This window comes from Pongo pygmaeus, chromosome X (genome assembly GCF_028885625.2).
Source record: "Pongo pygmaeus isolate AG05252 chromosome X, NHGRI_mPonPyg2-v2.0_pri, whole genome shotgun sequence".
In the NCBI taxonomy this organism is placed as follows: domain Eukaryota; kingdom Metazoa; phylum Chordata; class Mammalia; order Primates; family Hominidae; genus Pongo; species Pongo pygmaeus.
This window is the reverse complement of record NC_072396.2, coordinates 20190617-20206197: the sequence shown is the minus strand read 5'-3', so window position 1 is coordinate 20206197 and position 15581 is coordinate 20190617. Positions and strand designations below refer to the sequence as shown.

The following is a 15581-nucleotide window of genomic DNA, read 5'->3' as shown; positions in this document are numbered from 1 at the left end:
TTCTTTACATGGAAGGGGACATCAAGGTAAGGGATGTTTTAACAGCTTGAACTACTGTCATGGAGAGAAATGGATGGTTTGGGGAAATATTTTGAAGATAGAATCAAGTTTGATAGTATGTGGGGGATAAAGAAGAGGGAGGACTTGAAGATTGTGTCTTGGGCAACTGGCTTAAGCAGCTGAGTACTATTTTCTGATTAGAAAACAGTGGAGAAAGAAGATATTTGGGGAGGAAGGACATGGGTTAGACTAGCTGGATTTGGAAGTTCTTGTGGGACTGTATCAGGTAGAGACATCCAGCAGGCAGATGGATACATAAGTCTGGTGATTGGAAGAGAACTGTAAATGTAGGTTTCAGAGTCATCAGCCTAGAGATTGGGTTGGAAGACTCTGAGCAAGAAGGCAAGCCCAGACAGGATTGTATTCTCATGAATACGGCTGGTACCTCTGTCTCCCACCTGTGGACCTGAGAGGGAATTTCTTCATCAGGCTATTTTCCTGTGACCCCAGTCTGGCCCTACTCTCTTTTTCTAAACTCCTTCCCTTTTTATGAGTCACTTAGATGATCACTTCTGACCAACCACTTAGGGAAAGGAGTGTCAGGTATTACACATGGATAGGTAAGTTACAGATATTCAAGTGAGTCTCAGGACCTAACCTGACATGGCTTTATGTGGAATAATGCTGGGTTTTTGGTGCCAGCTCATTCCATGTCCTAGCTCTTTAGGCACTACCAGTCTTGGCCCACTTAATTATTGGAAAAAGCAGTCTTTTTTGCCTTGCTGGAAAAAGATTTCTAAACTTAATGGTTTGCCAGGTTGGTAGTTTACTGGATTCCCTACGGAGAAATCTTTCAAGAAGCTTCTTTCCCATGGTCTTCCTGTCTTAGCTGATTTCCATTAGCGACTTCTGACATCTCTCTCTTGAATTCTGTCTACACTTTCTACAAGACGTTGTGTTTGTAACAGTCTCTTTTTCAACTCTTGTCATCTTGAATCTCATTTATAGAATTATAGTCACCCAAATTAATGCCTTTATGGTATCCACATTGTAGCTTTTACTTGTGACAGATAATTAGAATTAAAATTGTGTATAAATGAGAGTCACTAATCAAGTTTTTAATTAGCCAAATTACAGTAAGAGAATTTAAGTATTTTCATACATATCTCAGGTAGTCTTTTTTTTGTATTTAATTTTTGTGGGTACATAATAGGTGTATTTATGTGGCACATGAGATGTTTTGATACAGGCATGCACTGTGAAATAAGCACATCATGGAGAATGGGGTATCCATCCCCTCAAGCATTTATCCGTTGAGTTATAAACAATAAAATTATACTCTTTAAGTTATTTTAAAATGTACAATTAAGTTATTATTGACTATAGTAATCCTGTTGTGCTACCAAACAGTAGGTCTTATTCATTCTTTCTATTTTTTATGTACCCATTAACAATTCCCACCTCCCACCCAGCCCCCACCCAGGTAGTCTTTTTATCCATTCTAGTAAAAATTTATTAAGCTGCATAATCATATAAAATTAAAACATTTCAATAAGGTGATGATCTTAGTTCCTTAAAAATGAGAGATCTATGTCCTAATCCTTTGAAGACTAGAAATAAGCTCTAGAGAACTCCAGAAGCTAATGAGATACACTCTTTGACTAATTAAACACAAGGGTCAAAACCTTGTTGTGATTATCTGAGACCTAGAGTATTGGCTGTCCCTCATTTTGGTTGAAAAATAAGATTGTGTCTCTTGAGTTGTTGGAAAACCTGTGGTTTTTAATGAGCAGATGGTGTTAAGATGCCCACTGGTTGCCTGGGTTGAATGAAGTGTTCGGGATTTTCAGACTTTGGCTTCTCTCTCCTCAGAGTGTCTCAGTTCTGTTTCCTGATCTGGAAAAAGTAAGGAAGGAGGAGGGGAGTTGGTAGGGAAAGGGAAACAGAAATAGTGAACCAGTATTACAGGATTATTCTTTGTCATGTTGGGTGCTGCTTTCTGTTTTACATATGTTTGACGTGAACTTTCTAAAACACTCAGCCTAGCGTATTTTCTAAGAACTATTTAGTTGTAGCCAGATTGTCACCAAGAATCATATTCCCAGAAGGTTTTCAAATTGTGTTAAGAGTATAGTGATTGGCCGGGTGTGGTGACTCACACCTATAATCCCAGCCAAGGCAGGTGGATCATGAGTTCAGGAAATGGAGACCATCCTGGCTAATACTGTGAAACCCGGTCTTTACTAAAAATACAAAAAATTAGCCGGGCATGGTGGCATGCGCCTGTAGTCCCAGCTACTCGGGAGGCTGAGGCAGGAGAATCGCTTGAACCCAGGAGGTGGAGGTTGCAATAAGCTGAGATTGCGCCACCGCGCTCCAGCCTGGGCAACAGAGCGAGACTCTGAAAAAAAAAAAAAAAAAAGTATAGTGGTTATTAAACATGGAGGACAGATAGCCCAGGTTCAGACTTCAACTCTGCCTCTTCCTGGGACAAGTTACTTAACCACTCAGTGCTTTTGATTCCTCATCTGTAAAACTAGAGTAACAAGAGAATCTACCCCAGAGGGTTGTTGTGAGGATTAAGTAACATGTAATGGTTAGAGAAGTGCCTGGCACATAGTAATCACTTGATTAACGTTAGTTATTATTATTGTTGTCCTTATTGTTATTAGAGTAGAAAGAGTACCTATAAATGACAGTACATTTTCCAGGGTTATTTCTTTATTTTTATTTATTTATTTATTTATTTGAGGCAGGGTCTTGCTCTGTCACCCAGGCTGGAGTGCAGTGGCATGATCTTGGCTCACTGCAACCTCTGCCTCCTGGGTTCAAGCAGTTCTCCTGCCTCAGCCTCCCAAGTAGCTGGGATTATAGGTGTGGGCCACCACGCCCGGCTGATTTTTATATTTTTAGTAGAGACGGGGTTTCACCATGTTGGCCAGGCTGGTCTTGAACTCCTGACCTCCGGTGATCCACCTCCCTCAGCCTTTCAAAGTGCTGGGATTACGGGCATGAGCCACCATGCCTGGCCTCTTTAATTTTTTATTATGGCAAATTTCAAACTGCAAGAAGTACAATTGAATTTTGCTATATCTATGTTAGCTGTTTGTTTCATATCACCAAGTCTTAAATGTCAGCCACTAGAAAGTAAGTGCCATAATTTGGGACCTTGTCTGTGTTAGTCACCATTTACAGTTTATGAAAATAGTTGTCAAATGATAGTTGGCCCTCAGTAAATATTTGTGGACTGGATGAATGAAGATATTGTTTTGTGCTAATCCAATTCTGGTTGGGATCTGCTTGTTGTCTAGCTAAGATTCACTCTTCCATTTGTTCATTAATTCACTCATTCATTCATTCACTGAAGCTTTATTGAATGCCTTTTATGGATCAGCAGTGTGAAGCTTTATTGAATGCCTTTTATAGATTAGCAGTGGTAGCTCTGGGATTTCTATGTAAATGAACAAAGAGGTGGCAATCCATTTGGAAAGGGATTGGCTAAATGGCATGTCTAGATGTTGTATTTGCATAGTAAGTGCAGTTTTTTTTTTTAACCTGACAGGTTATTTATTTGGGGTGGAGCAGGTCTGGTGTGGTTCATCGGAGTGGAGTTAACACCTCCTACCCTAAGTCACACCTTGGATCAGCTGTCATATACAGGCTTCTCATTTAATGCTTTGGATTGTCCCTACGTTGGAGAGAAGGGGGTACGTATAAAAGTCATTATAATGTAAGGGGAAAGACTAGCAGAGGCATGTCCAAAGCATCAATGAGAATAGAAAGGAAGAAACTACTAACTTTCCTCCAGCTCAAGAAGGAAGGGATGGGATATCCTTGGTCTCTTTTTAAGGAAAGTGGTATTTGAGCAAGGTGTTAAAAGATGTTGGGAATTCGTGGTACTAGCAGTGTGCGTGTGGACAAGGAGAGAGCATGAGTATGTTGAAGGAAGAGGTGGGTTGAGCTGGGGTGCAGGGGCTGTGGTGGTGGTAGTGGAGGAATTGGGCAGCTGAAGGCGAGGCGGTGCCTCTTTCTGCAGGGCTCTGCCAGCCCACTCACAAGCTGCCCTTCTTCTGGGTGGGTGGGCAAGTTGGTGAAGGAGTTCAGTTGGGCAGCAGCGTGATCAGATTTATACTTTAGAGAGATAACTGGGGAGGTGCCGAGGAATGTGGACTGGAGATGAGAGAGGAAGTAGCTGGGAGACTTGCCAGCCCTGGGGCTCCGTGGTTGATGACTAATTGGCCAGGCACCAGGAACTTCTAGTAGCTCTTGGAAAGGGGCAGATGGGCCCACCTCATGCACACTCTTTAAGCTGGATCGCCGTTGCCTGGGTTGGCAGCAACACTGACAAAAGAGCCAAGTTTCCTTTCAAAGAAAATTCTTTTGTGTATTTTGGGAATGAAAAAGCCAGGAGTCAGCATTCTACTATCTTCATTAATAGATAGGCTAAGAAGATAGAGACAATTTTTAAATTTTAAGTTGAGAGGGCCTTGTTAAATAGATTTACATAGATATACACATGGGCATAAACATGTATAACTATAAATCACAGATATGTGTTTATTTATATATACCTTTACATTCAGCAGGTTTATCTTTCTAATTAGTTTTTTAATCAACTTTTAATTTTAGAGTAGTTTTAGATTTATGGAAAAGTTGTGAAGATAATAGAGTTCCCACATACCTCACACCCAGCTTCCTCTCTTGTTAACGTCTTGCATTAACATGGTACATTTCATATTATCTTTTTTTTTTTTTTTTTTTTTTGAGACAGAGTCTTGCTCTGTTGCCCAGGCTGGAGTGCAGTGGCGCCATCTCGGCTCACTGCAACCTCCGCCCCCCACCCCCACCCGATTCAAGCAATTCTCCTGCCTCAGCCTCCTGAGTAGCTGGGATTACAGGCACTTGCCACCAGGCCTGGCTAATTTTTGTATTTTTAGTAGAGACGGGGTTTCACCATGTTGGCCAGGCTGGTCTTGACCTCCTGACCTCAAGTAATCCACCCCCCTTGGCCTCCCAAAGTGCTAGGATTACAGGCGTGAGCCACCATGCCCAGCCCATATTATCATTATTGACTAACATCCATGCTTTATTCAGATGTCCTTAGTTTTTATCCAGTGTCCTTTTTCTGTTCCAGGATCCCATCCAGAATACCACATTTAGTTTTCTCATCTTGTTAGGCTTTAACAGTTTCCCAGACTTTCTTTATTTTTGATGACCCATGGCAATTTTCAGTTTTGTAGAATGTCCTTAAATAAGCATTTGTCTGAAGTTATTCTCATGAGTGGATTGGAGTTGTGGGTTTTTGGGAGGAAGGCCACAGAGGTGAAGTGCTCTCATTACATCATATTAATTCCATACTTATCGCTATAGATGTTAACCTTAGTCACCTTGGCTGACGTAGGTGTTAGTCAGGTTTCTCCACTAGAAAGTTCTGGTTTTTTCCCTCTTTCCATACTTGACTCTTTGGAAAAAGGGTACTCTGTGCCCCTCCCACTTAAAGAGTGGGGAGTTTCGCTCTACCTTCTTCAGGGAGGAGTATCTAAAGAAATGATTTGGAATCCTTCTACACCGGAGGTTTGTTTATTCTCCTCCGTCCTAGTTGGGTTTTGATAAGGTAATTTTTTTATCTGTTCTCTGAATTCCAAATTCTAATTCTGTAGCACTTGTATTATATTTGTCATTTACTACCTAGTGACATCACCTACATTTGTGTGTGTGTGTGATAAGTAAACAGATTTATGTCTTATTTACCCAAGGAGATTGTAAATTTCTTGAGGACTGGGACGGCATCTTATTTAAAGCCCCTTAGAGAGTTAGATACAGTGCAGGCAGTTAATAAATAGTAAGCAAATGGTTTTTAAATTAGTTGAATTAAAAATTTAAATATTAACCATAGTTAACTGAAACAGGTCATCAAAGTCTAAGTATATGAGAAATGTGGTAAGATAAGGATACTGTTTACTTGGCATCCTGATTTGTGAAATTGTCCTGAACTTGTAATTGTGGCTAATATGATATTTACTGTGTGCCAAGCACTTTTGTAAGTACTTTACATATATTATTTAATTTTCCAGACAGCCCTATAGGTTGGTGCCATTATCCCCATTTTATAGATAAGGAAACCGAGATGAACAAAGGTTGAATAAGTTGTTCAGGATCACAAAGCCAGGAAGTAGCTCAACTGGGATTTTGATCTCAAACACTCCGGCTCCAGAGTTTTGAACACTTAACCACTGCGCTCTAGATTCATTGAAGTGGTGATTAAAATGGTATCTCTTTTGGGGGAAAGAACAAAATTGTGATTTAATTATTTCATTTCAACCTGTTAGGATGCTCCTGATGACATGGCAGCAATCTTGCTGTATTTTTCCTAGGGAAAGTATTTCCATAAAGCCACGGCTGTTTTTCCTTCTTCAGTTTGTGTGTGTGTGTGTGTGTGTGTGTGTGTGTGTGTGTGTGTGTGTGTGTGTTTATGAGTAATTTTTGTGTAGTGCAACTAATTGCATTTAAAATGCAGGCATGTTTATGATTGATATGTCATATACAGACTATATTCTAGATATCCCTCACTCTCTAGCCATATGATCTGTTGAAAGATAGTGGGCTTTTTATTTCTTCTCTGGCATTTTTAAACAGAAGTGATCACTAGGTCTTGCCAAATAAACACTCCCTCAGTGTGTTCCTTGTCCGAATGGTCACACCTGGGGGCCCCAGGAGGGAGCCCAGATTGCAGCAGCAACATAGGCGAGGGAGGAGGACTTCTCTCGAAGCCACCCAAGCCATGAATTGGCTGGCCCTGGCTTCCTGAACCATAAACAAATGCAAGCTTTGTTCTCCCCATTCCTCATTTGGTCCCAAGTATGACTCAGGGTTAGGCTGGGTCCTCAGGCTCCGTGCTGTTGGAAGGAAGTGGGAGGATTCCAGGGGAGTTCTGGGACCTTTTCAAACTGAAGAGAGGAGGCTGGCTGCATCATGGGAGAAGAGGTATTTCTTTTTTTTTTTTTTTTTTTTGCTTTTAGAGTTGTAATAAATCCACTTAACCTGTATCTTATCTGTATATAAAATTTTGTAGCAAGACTGGGTAATGGGTTTGCATTAGTGGGTTGAAACAATGTGTGTGCCAGCTAGGATCCCACAGAGGGGAGCTATGGATAAGCTGAGGAGGAACCTATCAAGTATACGGATTATTTGCTAAAGCTGAATGTCACTCTGGAGCTATTTAGCCGTTTTAATCCCTCCTGCTTTGGTCAGTTTGGCCATTAATTTTTACAGATGTTTCCAATCTCTCTGTGTCTTGGGTTTTCATGTGCTCATATTGCAGAGAGAAATTTAGATGGGCAGTTTGCACAAGCGGTAACTGTTACACCATGTCACAGAGATGTTTAGCAATTACAGATGTTTGTGCAGTAAACAAATCCAGCTTGCTTTTCAGGTTAGCTTAGGAGAGAAGGGTATGTCCATGCAGAGCAAGCCAGCTGTGGGGCGTTTCACTCTTGAGGGGCACCGACATTTGGAGTTTTCTTTGTGAGTGGAGCAGCTGTGAGTAGTGACTTCTGGGTGCTATTGAACTGCTTATTTTATGATGGGGTAAAGATATTTGGCTAGTTTTGTAGTGCTGGGCATTTATAGGTATGTACTCATGTATAGAGAAAAATTAAGACACTGAATTGTTTTGATTTTCTAAAAGTTTGCTAGAAATAAGTGGTCTTGTTTTTCTCTGTGAGTTGTTCATATTTGTCTACCTAAAAGCAGAAGTCTGTCATTTTCCAAACACAAAATTCCCTAAATAAACCACAGGATAAGTAAGGCTTACAATGTGTCATATGTCTTCCATATCCCTGTCTCTCATTGAAAAAAAAATTTTAAGGGGGGAATTGATGAGGTCTATAAAATATGTCCCTTTATGTCTTTTTCTGTTGGCTTTAACTTATACTATTTTCAAAATTACAAAAAAAAAAAAAAAATAGCGTGGCCAAAAGGAAACACATTGTTTTAACATATCATTTTAAGAGTGGGGGAACTTCTTGAAAGGTTTTTAAATGGCATCTGTTGCTTGCCTAGAAAGGAGGACAGAGGCAGATATATGAGGAGAGTGCCGTTAGGGGTTGGCTAGGATAAAAATATATTCGTCGGCATTGGCTTGAGAGGATTTTCCTAGGGAAAGATAGCTTATATTTGCTATCTTATGCTGGATGTCTTTGTTCTGAGTTCTGATGAGTAGAAATCTGAATGAGGTATTTATATGCAAAATTAAGATGGTGAATCTTCTTCCTTGGGGAAATGAGTGAAAGCATGATTGATTGTAAGGTGTGAAAAGCATGGGAAAGTCTCAGCAGCTAGGGCCTGGAGATGGGAGAGGAGTGGTAGCCCCTGGGGGGCCTGACAGGTTTTGCCTTGGTCCTGTGATCTCTGAGCTACTTGTTGCACTGGTGAGTGCTCCCTGAACCCTTTGCTTGTTTGTTTCTCAAAATGGAAGTAGCTCTGTTACTTCTCTCATTACAAGAGCTCTTTGTAATAATAATAATAATAATAATAATAATAATAATAATATTAATCAAAGTTGAAGAATACAAAGAAATAAATAGAAATCATCAGCCGAGTGCAGTGGCTCATGCTTGTAATCCCAGCACTTTGGGAGGCTGAGGCAGTTGGATCACTTGAGGTCAGGAGTTTGAGACTAGCCTCGGCAACATGGCAAAACCCCAACTCTACAAAAAATACAAAAATTAGCTGGGTGTGGTGGCATGCACACCTGTAATCCCAGCTACTTGGGAGGCTGAGGTGGGAGGATCGCCTGAGCCCAGGAGGTTGAGGCTGCAGTGAGCTGAGATCGTGTCACTGCACTCCAGCCTGGGTGACAGAGTGAGAACCTGTCTCAAAAAAAAAAAAAAAAAAATATTACCCTCAATCCTATCATTCAGGAACAACCATAGTTAACATTTTATATGTATCCTTCCAGACTTTTTTTTTTTTTTGAGACACAGTCTCACCCTGTCGCCCAGGCTGGCTGGAGTGCAGTGACGTAATCTTGGCTCACTGCAACCTCCGCCTCCCAGGTTCAAGCGATTCTCCTGCCTCAGCCTCCTGAGTAGCTGGGACTATAGGCGCCCACCACCATGCCCGGCTAATTTTTGTATTTTTAGTAGGGACAGGGTTTCACCATGTTGGCCAGGCTGGTCTCGAACTCCTGACCTCAGATGATCCACCTACCTTGGCCTCCCAAAGTGCTGGGATTACAGGCATAAACCACTGCACCTGGCCTCTTCCAGACTTTTTTTTGAGCCTGAATATGTATGCAGTACACACATCACTCTTCATTAAATAATGAAGTCATATCAAATGTTGCCTGCTTTTAAAAACTTTCTATGAGACCCCTTTTTCTGTCAGGTAGCCTCATGATTTCCCTCGATTCTCCTGCCTCAGCCTCCTGAGTAGCTTGGACTACAGGCGCCCCCCACCATGCCTGGCTAATTTTTGTGTTTTTAGTAGGGACGGGGTTTCACCATGTTGGCCAGGCTAGTCTCGAACTCCTGACCTCAGTTGATCCATCCGCCTTGGCCTCCCAAAGTGCTGAGATTACAGGCATGAGCCACCACACCCAGCCTGTTCCAGACTTTTTTTTGAGCCTGAATATGCATGCAGTACACACATCACTCTTCATTAAATGATGAAGTTATATCAAATGTTGCCTGTTTTTAAAAACTTAATGTACTATGGGATCCCTTTTTCTGTCAGATAGCCTCATGATATCCCTAGGGTCTCTGTCCATTGTAGAGATGCAGCACCATTTGTTGAAGCAATCTCCCAAGGATAACTATTTAAGTTGCTCCCCCATTTTTAACATTACAAACAACATTCTTGTAAATCCGTCATTGTTTCTTCCCTGATTATTTCCTTAGGCTGAATTTTTAAAAGAGGAATTTCTAGGTTAAAGGTCGACTTAATTCTGGCTAGTTTTGTTTTTAATGAAAATAATTCAAGTATATGGTAAAAAAAAAAAAAAAAATCCCAACAGAACAAAAGTAAGACTTTCTGAATCCTATACACTTAACTTTACTTCCTGGTGGAAATCACCATAAAAGTTATATGCACTCTTGCAGATATGTGGAATTGGTTTTTTATTGTTGTAAAATATATATAACATCATAAATTTTACTGCCTTTGCCATTTTATGCTTTGCTTTGTTTTTTGAGACAGAGTCTCACTCTGTCGCCCAGGCTGGAGTGCAGTGGTGTGATCACAGCTCACTGTAGTCTTGACCTCCTGGGCTCAAGTGATCCTCCTGCCTCAGCCTCCCAAGTAGCTGGGAGTACAGACATGAGCCACCATGCCTAGCTGACTTTTTTTATTCCTTTTGTAGAGACAGGGTCTTACTATGTTGCCCCCAGACTGGTTTTGAACTCCTAGCCTCAAAGGATTCTCTCACCTCAGCCTCCCAAAGTACTGGGATTACAGGCATGAGCCACAGTGCCTAGCCACCTTAACCATTTTTAAGTGTGTAATTCAGTGATATTAAGTACATTCATATATTTGTGCAATCGTCATCACTATCCATCTCCAGAACTTTTTCATCTTGCAAAAATGAAACTCCATATCCATTACACAATAACCTCCCATGCCTCCTACCCCTGACCCCTGGCAGCTACCTTTCTACTTTCTGTCTCTATGAATTTGACTAGGTACTTCACATATGTGGAATCGTGGGGATATTTGTCCTTTTATGACTGACTTATTTCACTTAGCATGATGTCTTCAAAGTTCCTTCATATTGTGGCACATATCAGAATTTCTTTCGTTTTTAAGGCTGAGTATTATTTCATTCTATGGATATAATGCATTTTGTTTATCCATTCATCTGTTGATGGACATTTGGGTTTTTTCTATCTTTTGGCTATTGTGAATAATGCTACAATGTACATTAGCATACCAATACTTGTTTGAGTCCTTGCTTTTAATTTTTTAGATATATCTCCAGAAGTAGAATTGCTGGATCATAGGGGAACTCCGATTTAAATTTTTTGGGGAACTGCCCTACTGTTTTCTACAGTGGCTGCATTGTTTCACTCAGTGGAAGTCTCAGCATTGCATGAGAGTTCCAATTTCTCCATGTCCTCACTTGTTATTTTCTGTTTGCTTTTTTTTTTCTTCTTGTAGCCATCCTAATGGGTGTGAAGTGGTTTCTCATTGCAGTTAGAGTTGGTGTTCATGTTGCCTGTCACTAAGGGGGAAGGAAATTATTATTATTCTCATCTTGAAATGATGAGTTGGGAAACAGTCTTAGAATCACCATTAACTAGCTGATCAGTCATGTAATCTGAAGAGACTACAAATCGCTTAAAGGAAGAACACAGCCCCACTGTTCCCATAGCCCCAAAGAAAAACATGAGTGGAGTGCCCAGGTAGTTACTTGGTTTCAGAGGTTTAATGGTGACCAGGACTGCTGCTTTTCATGTTGCCCCATCCACTTACCTGAATCTATAGTCAAAGGTTTTTTGGAGAGTAGATTTAAAACAGTTATCTTGAAAAAAGATGAATTTATCTTTTGTGCAACTGTTATTAATAATTCTAAGTGATGGTATCTGATTCATCTTACGTAGTGGATAAAGCTAGTTTTGTGATTGATTTTTTTTTTCCTCTTCACCTTCTACTCTGGAATTCCTTAGGGGTAGAAAATGAAAGTCCTTTTTTTACAAATTATTTGCTGAATCATTTATTTAATGATTCATTTGGTAGCCTTTAGTGGAGTGTACTAAAGTCTAAGTATTTAATTGTGACCCTCTTTTGTTCTTTACTTGTATTAATAATTGTTTTCATAATATTTATATCCTGAAGTATGCAGATGCATTTGGTTCCTGAAATCCAGGGTTTTAAAAATTTGGCCATTAAAACTGTCATGTCTTTGCACGTAGCTGTCTTTTTCTCTCTGATATTCTCACTAGTTGTAAAATGATATTCTAGCCAACTGGATTTCAGTGGGATGGAATGAGTTTAATGCTATATAAAAACTGGCAACTTTAAAAGAAGCTATCCAGCTTACTTTGACTGCATGGTGGTGTGTCTTTTCTTACATTTAAAGAATTTAGATCACAGAGATCAGTCAGTCAGCAGCCTGTTTTCTACTTCTCTGTGGCATTGGAGGCCATTTAAAAGCTACAGGATGACAGCCTTATTCCCAGCTCAGGCTCTTAATGTTGGAGGCTAGATCCCAAATAAATGTATGGCCATAAATGCTCTAGAAACAAATGGAAACATCACAGTAAGCTATACTTACACCTCTAATAGATATTTTTCTCTCTCTCTAAACCCGGGCTATAAAATGAGCAATTCACAAAATAAAAGTGTGCTGGAACTGCCTCTGAAAAGCACTTCTTTATCAAAAGGCCATCCTCAAGCCATTTTACGAATGCCCTGTGACTCAGAAGTGTCACCTCAATTAAAGTTATCCTTGAACTCTTAGGAATCAAATAGGCATGGTTTGGTAAAGTAAAGGCAGAAAGTTGAGGTCTGTATCACTCAGAAGTTGTATTTCTGTTTTGTCATTTAAAATGAGGAAGGTAGAAATGATAAAGATGGATTTACTGCCTCATTTTCTTTTTCTTCTTTTACTTGCTAAGAATTTTCACCCACCAGTGACTTTAATATGTTTTGCTCCATTTGTTTTGGTAACATCTGCTCAGTCTGTTCTTTTTATTTTGAATTCTTAGTTGGGTTCTCATTTTCTCTCTCTATTAGAAGCAGCTTTTCTGGAACTTCTTGGGTAACTTTTCTAGGTTATTCACAAAGTCGATAACAAGAGGAGTAATGATGTAAAAAGTGTCAATATTTTTAGATCCTAGAGTCGTCCAAAACTGTCCTCTTGATGCAGTGCTTAGCATTGTCTAGTTACTACATTGGAAGAACAAGATGCCTTGTATATTTTACGTGTCTAATCATATATTCATTTTGCCTCAAACCCCGTTACTCCCTTTACATTCAGGCATTGTTAGAAGCAGAGAAAGTAGACGTACAATACTGTTGTTTTTTCAATTCAGAAGAGGCTAAAACATTATGAAGCTGGTAACTCTATGCCCACACATGGAAGTAATCTGCCTGAGCAATACCTGTCACAATATCAATTTGCAATAGAGGTGAGCAGAATGTAATTCGTGGACAACCTTGCTGTACTTTCCAGTGAAGGGTTATAGGATCTCTGACATTTTGGTATAATTTTTGTATGCAGTGCCCAAAATTTCAAACAACTCTAGGTTTCTATGACCTTTAGTCATAGGTCATTTGGCAGGAGAAGAGAAAAGTGGTCTGGATAAGAGATGAAAAGGGGTCTTGAGAAAATTAATGAGAGGCTGAAAGAGATACAGCTGGGTCAGGGAGTGATCACTAAGTTTCCAAGTAATAATTCGTTCTACGGGGCCATAGAGCAGCAGTGTGTTTGTGTGTAGCCCAATCCTGACTTTTCCGTATCAGTTGAAGACTGGCAGTTGATCATCTTGGCATGAAATTGAGTGGCTAGAAAGAAGTAGGGGTATCCTAGGGGGTGATGATATAAGGCAGTGAAGATGGCTAAGAAATTAGAAATCAGGAGTGGTAGAGAAACAGTGGTCATTGCAGTAGAGAGAGACGAGTAAACGGAGTCCATGAGGAACTATATTATGTAGGATTTGACAGTTGACTGTTCTCTGGTGTCTCTGGTGACTGAGAAAGGGGCATCCCGTTGATTGATTGATTGAGAGAGGGTCTTGCTTTGTTGCCCAGGTTAGAGGGCAGTGACATGATCATGGCTCATTGCAGTCTCCTTGACCTCCCAGGCTTAAGCCATCTTCTGCCTCAGCCTCCTGTATAGCTGGGACTACAGGTGTGTGTGCACCACCATGCCCAGCTAATTTTTAAATTTTTTGCGGAATTGTCCAGGCTGGTCTTGAACTCCTGGTGTCAAGTGGTCCTCTTGCCTTGGCTTCCCAAAATGCTAGGATTACAGGCGTGAGCCACTGTGCCCAGCAGGGAGCCCCATTTAACTTGAAGCATGGTGATCAGATTGGAAATAATGGAGAAGTAGCCAATAATGAGAGTCGATAAACTCTTCATTGTCCTATGGGGGTGAGTATGTGGAAATCTTTTACTGAAAGTCCCTATAAATTTGGGTAGATAACCAACCGAAACCTATATGTCTGAACTAGATAAAATGTAATATCTCAGGATTAGGGAATGTGTTGTCAATTCCAACAGTACCGTTCCTGGTCTTTATCTTCCTTTGTCACCATGTTCAGTGAATCTGTATTGTGTTTTCTCTGTGCGGCGCCTATAGCAGGTCTTTGTGGAAGGCGCAAAGAAGAATTGCTGCTCTCCGGAACTTATAAGTGGAGAACGTTGAAATGAACATTCTCCATTGTAATAGAAAAGGACAAGGAATTTCTCAAGACCCGAAAAATGTATCAATTGGGATATTTTACTGTGCACATTTGTCTTCCCTACTCTTCCTAAAAAAACAAAATATTCCTCTTAAAAAATAACCACAAAAAGCACCATTTAAGAAGCACATGAAATTGGAAATCATTCTCAGTAAACTATTGCAAGAACAAAAAACCAAACACCACATATTCTCACTCATAGGTGGGAATTGAACAATGAGAACACATGGACGCAGGAAGGGGAACATCACACTCTGGGGACTGTTGTGGGGTGGGGGGAGGGGGGAGGGATAGCATTAGGAGATATACCTAATGCTAGATGACGAGTTAGTGGGTGCAGCGCACCAGCATGGCACATGTATACATATGTAACTAACCTGCACATTGTGCACATGTACCCTAAAACTTAAAGTATAATAATAAATAAATAAATAAATAAATAAAAAGCAGCACATGATTAAAATAGGTGATTTCATGTTTTGTTTTGTTTTGTTTTTTTAAATGAGGGTTTTCTTTTGCATTTTGTGTGGCTTGGTGCCTTTGTGTGTGTTACAGAGAAAGCAGAAAATAATGGGGAAATATTTTAGTACGGGAAGATGAAACATGCAAAATGAATAATGAAAGACTTACCATTTATTCAGATAATGAGGATTTAATTTGCCTAAAACTCAGGCATCTTAAAAGATAACTTACAACCTTAAGACTCCTGTTCCTCACAAGACTTGCTGTTATACTGAAGTTAAAATGAATGGAAGAATGAATGAATATGAATGACAGCCAAGTATAGACTTTATTGACCTTTTGCTTCACCAGACCAGAATTTACTCTACAAAAAGGTTCATCTTAACTACATTTACTGAATCTGTCCCCACCTCAAACTTGAATCCCATTAAAAAAAAAAAGTCAGTCCTGGTTTTTGAAGTCAGCAAAATCAAAGTATGTTCATGTTAAGTGGAGATGCTTGTCAAATAGCTGAGAAGTGAAAGTATCTGTGAAATCTGTATAATTTTAAAATTATGATATACTTAAGTAAATAGTTCTAAGAGTAATAGAGAAAAAAAATGGAACCTCAAAATTTGGGGAGCCTGGTTTTCATCACACTTTTTTTTCTCCCATTTGAGAAACTGTAATTACTTTGATTTGTGTTTCAAAAGAATTTTTACTCATGAAGAACTAGAA

The 15581-nt window shown here is 39.9% G+C and overlaps 1 protein-coding gene across 18 annotated transcripts in view; it reads left to right on the top strand.

Moving 5' to 3' along the window:
• The window catches only part of SH3KBP1 (SH3 domain containing kinase binding protein 1), a 362174-nt gene that overhangs the window by 209239 nt on the left and 137354 nt on the right, over nucleotides 1-15581 (top strand). For 2 of the 18 annotated variants that reach the window (XM_054471155.2, XM_054471154.2), the window contains exon 1: nucleotides 6846-6984. The exons of the other annotated variants lie outside the window; for them this stretch is intronic. In XM_054471155.2, coding sequence (XP_054327130.1) covers nucleotides 6973-6984 — 12 coding nt within the window. In that variant the 5' untranslated portion in view covers nucleotides 6846-6972. Of the gene's footprint in view, nucleotides 1-6845; nucleotides 6985-15581 lie in introns of those variants that run through there. 18 annotated transcript variants of the gene reach the window in all.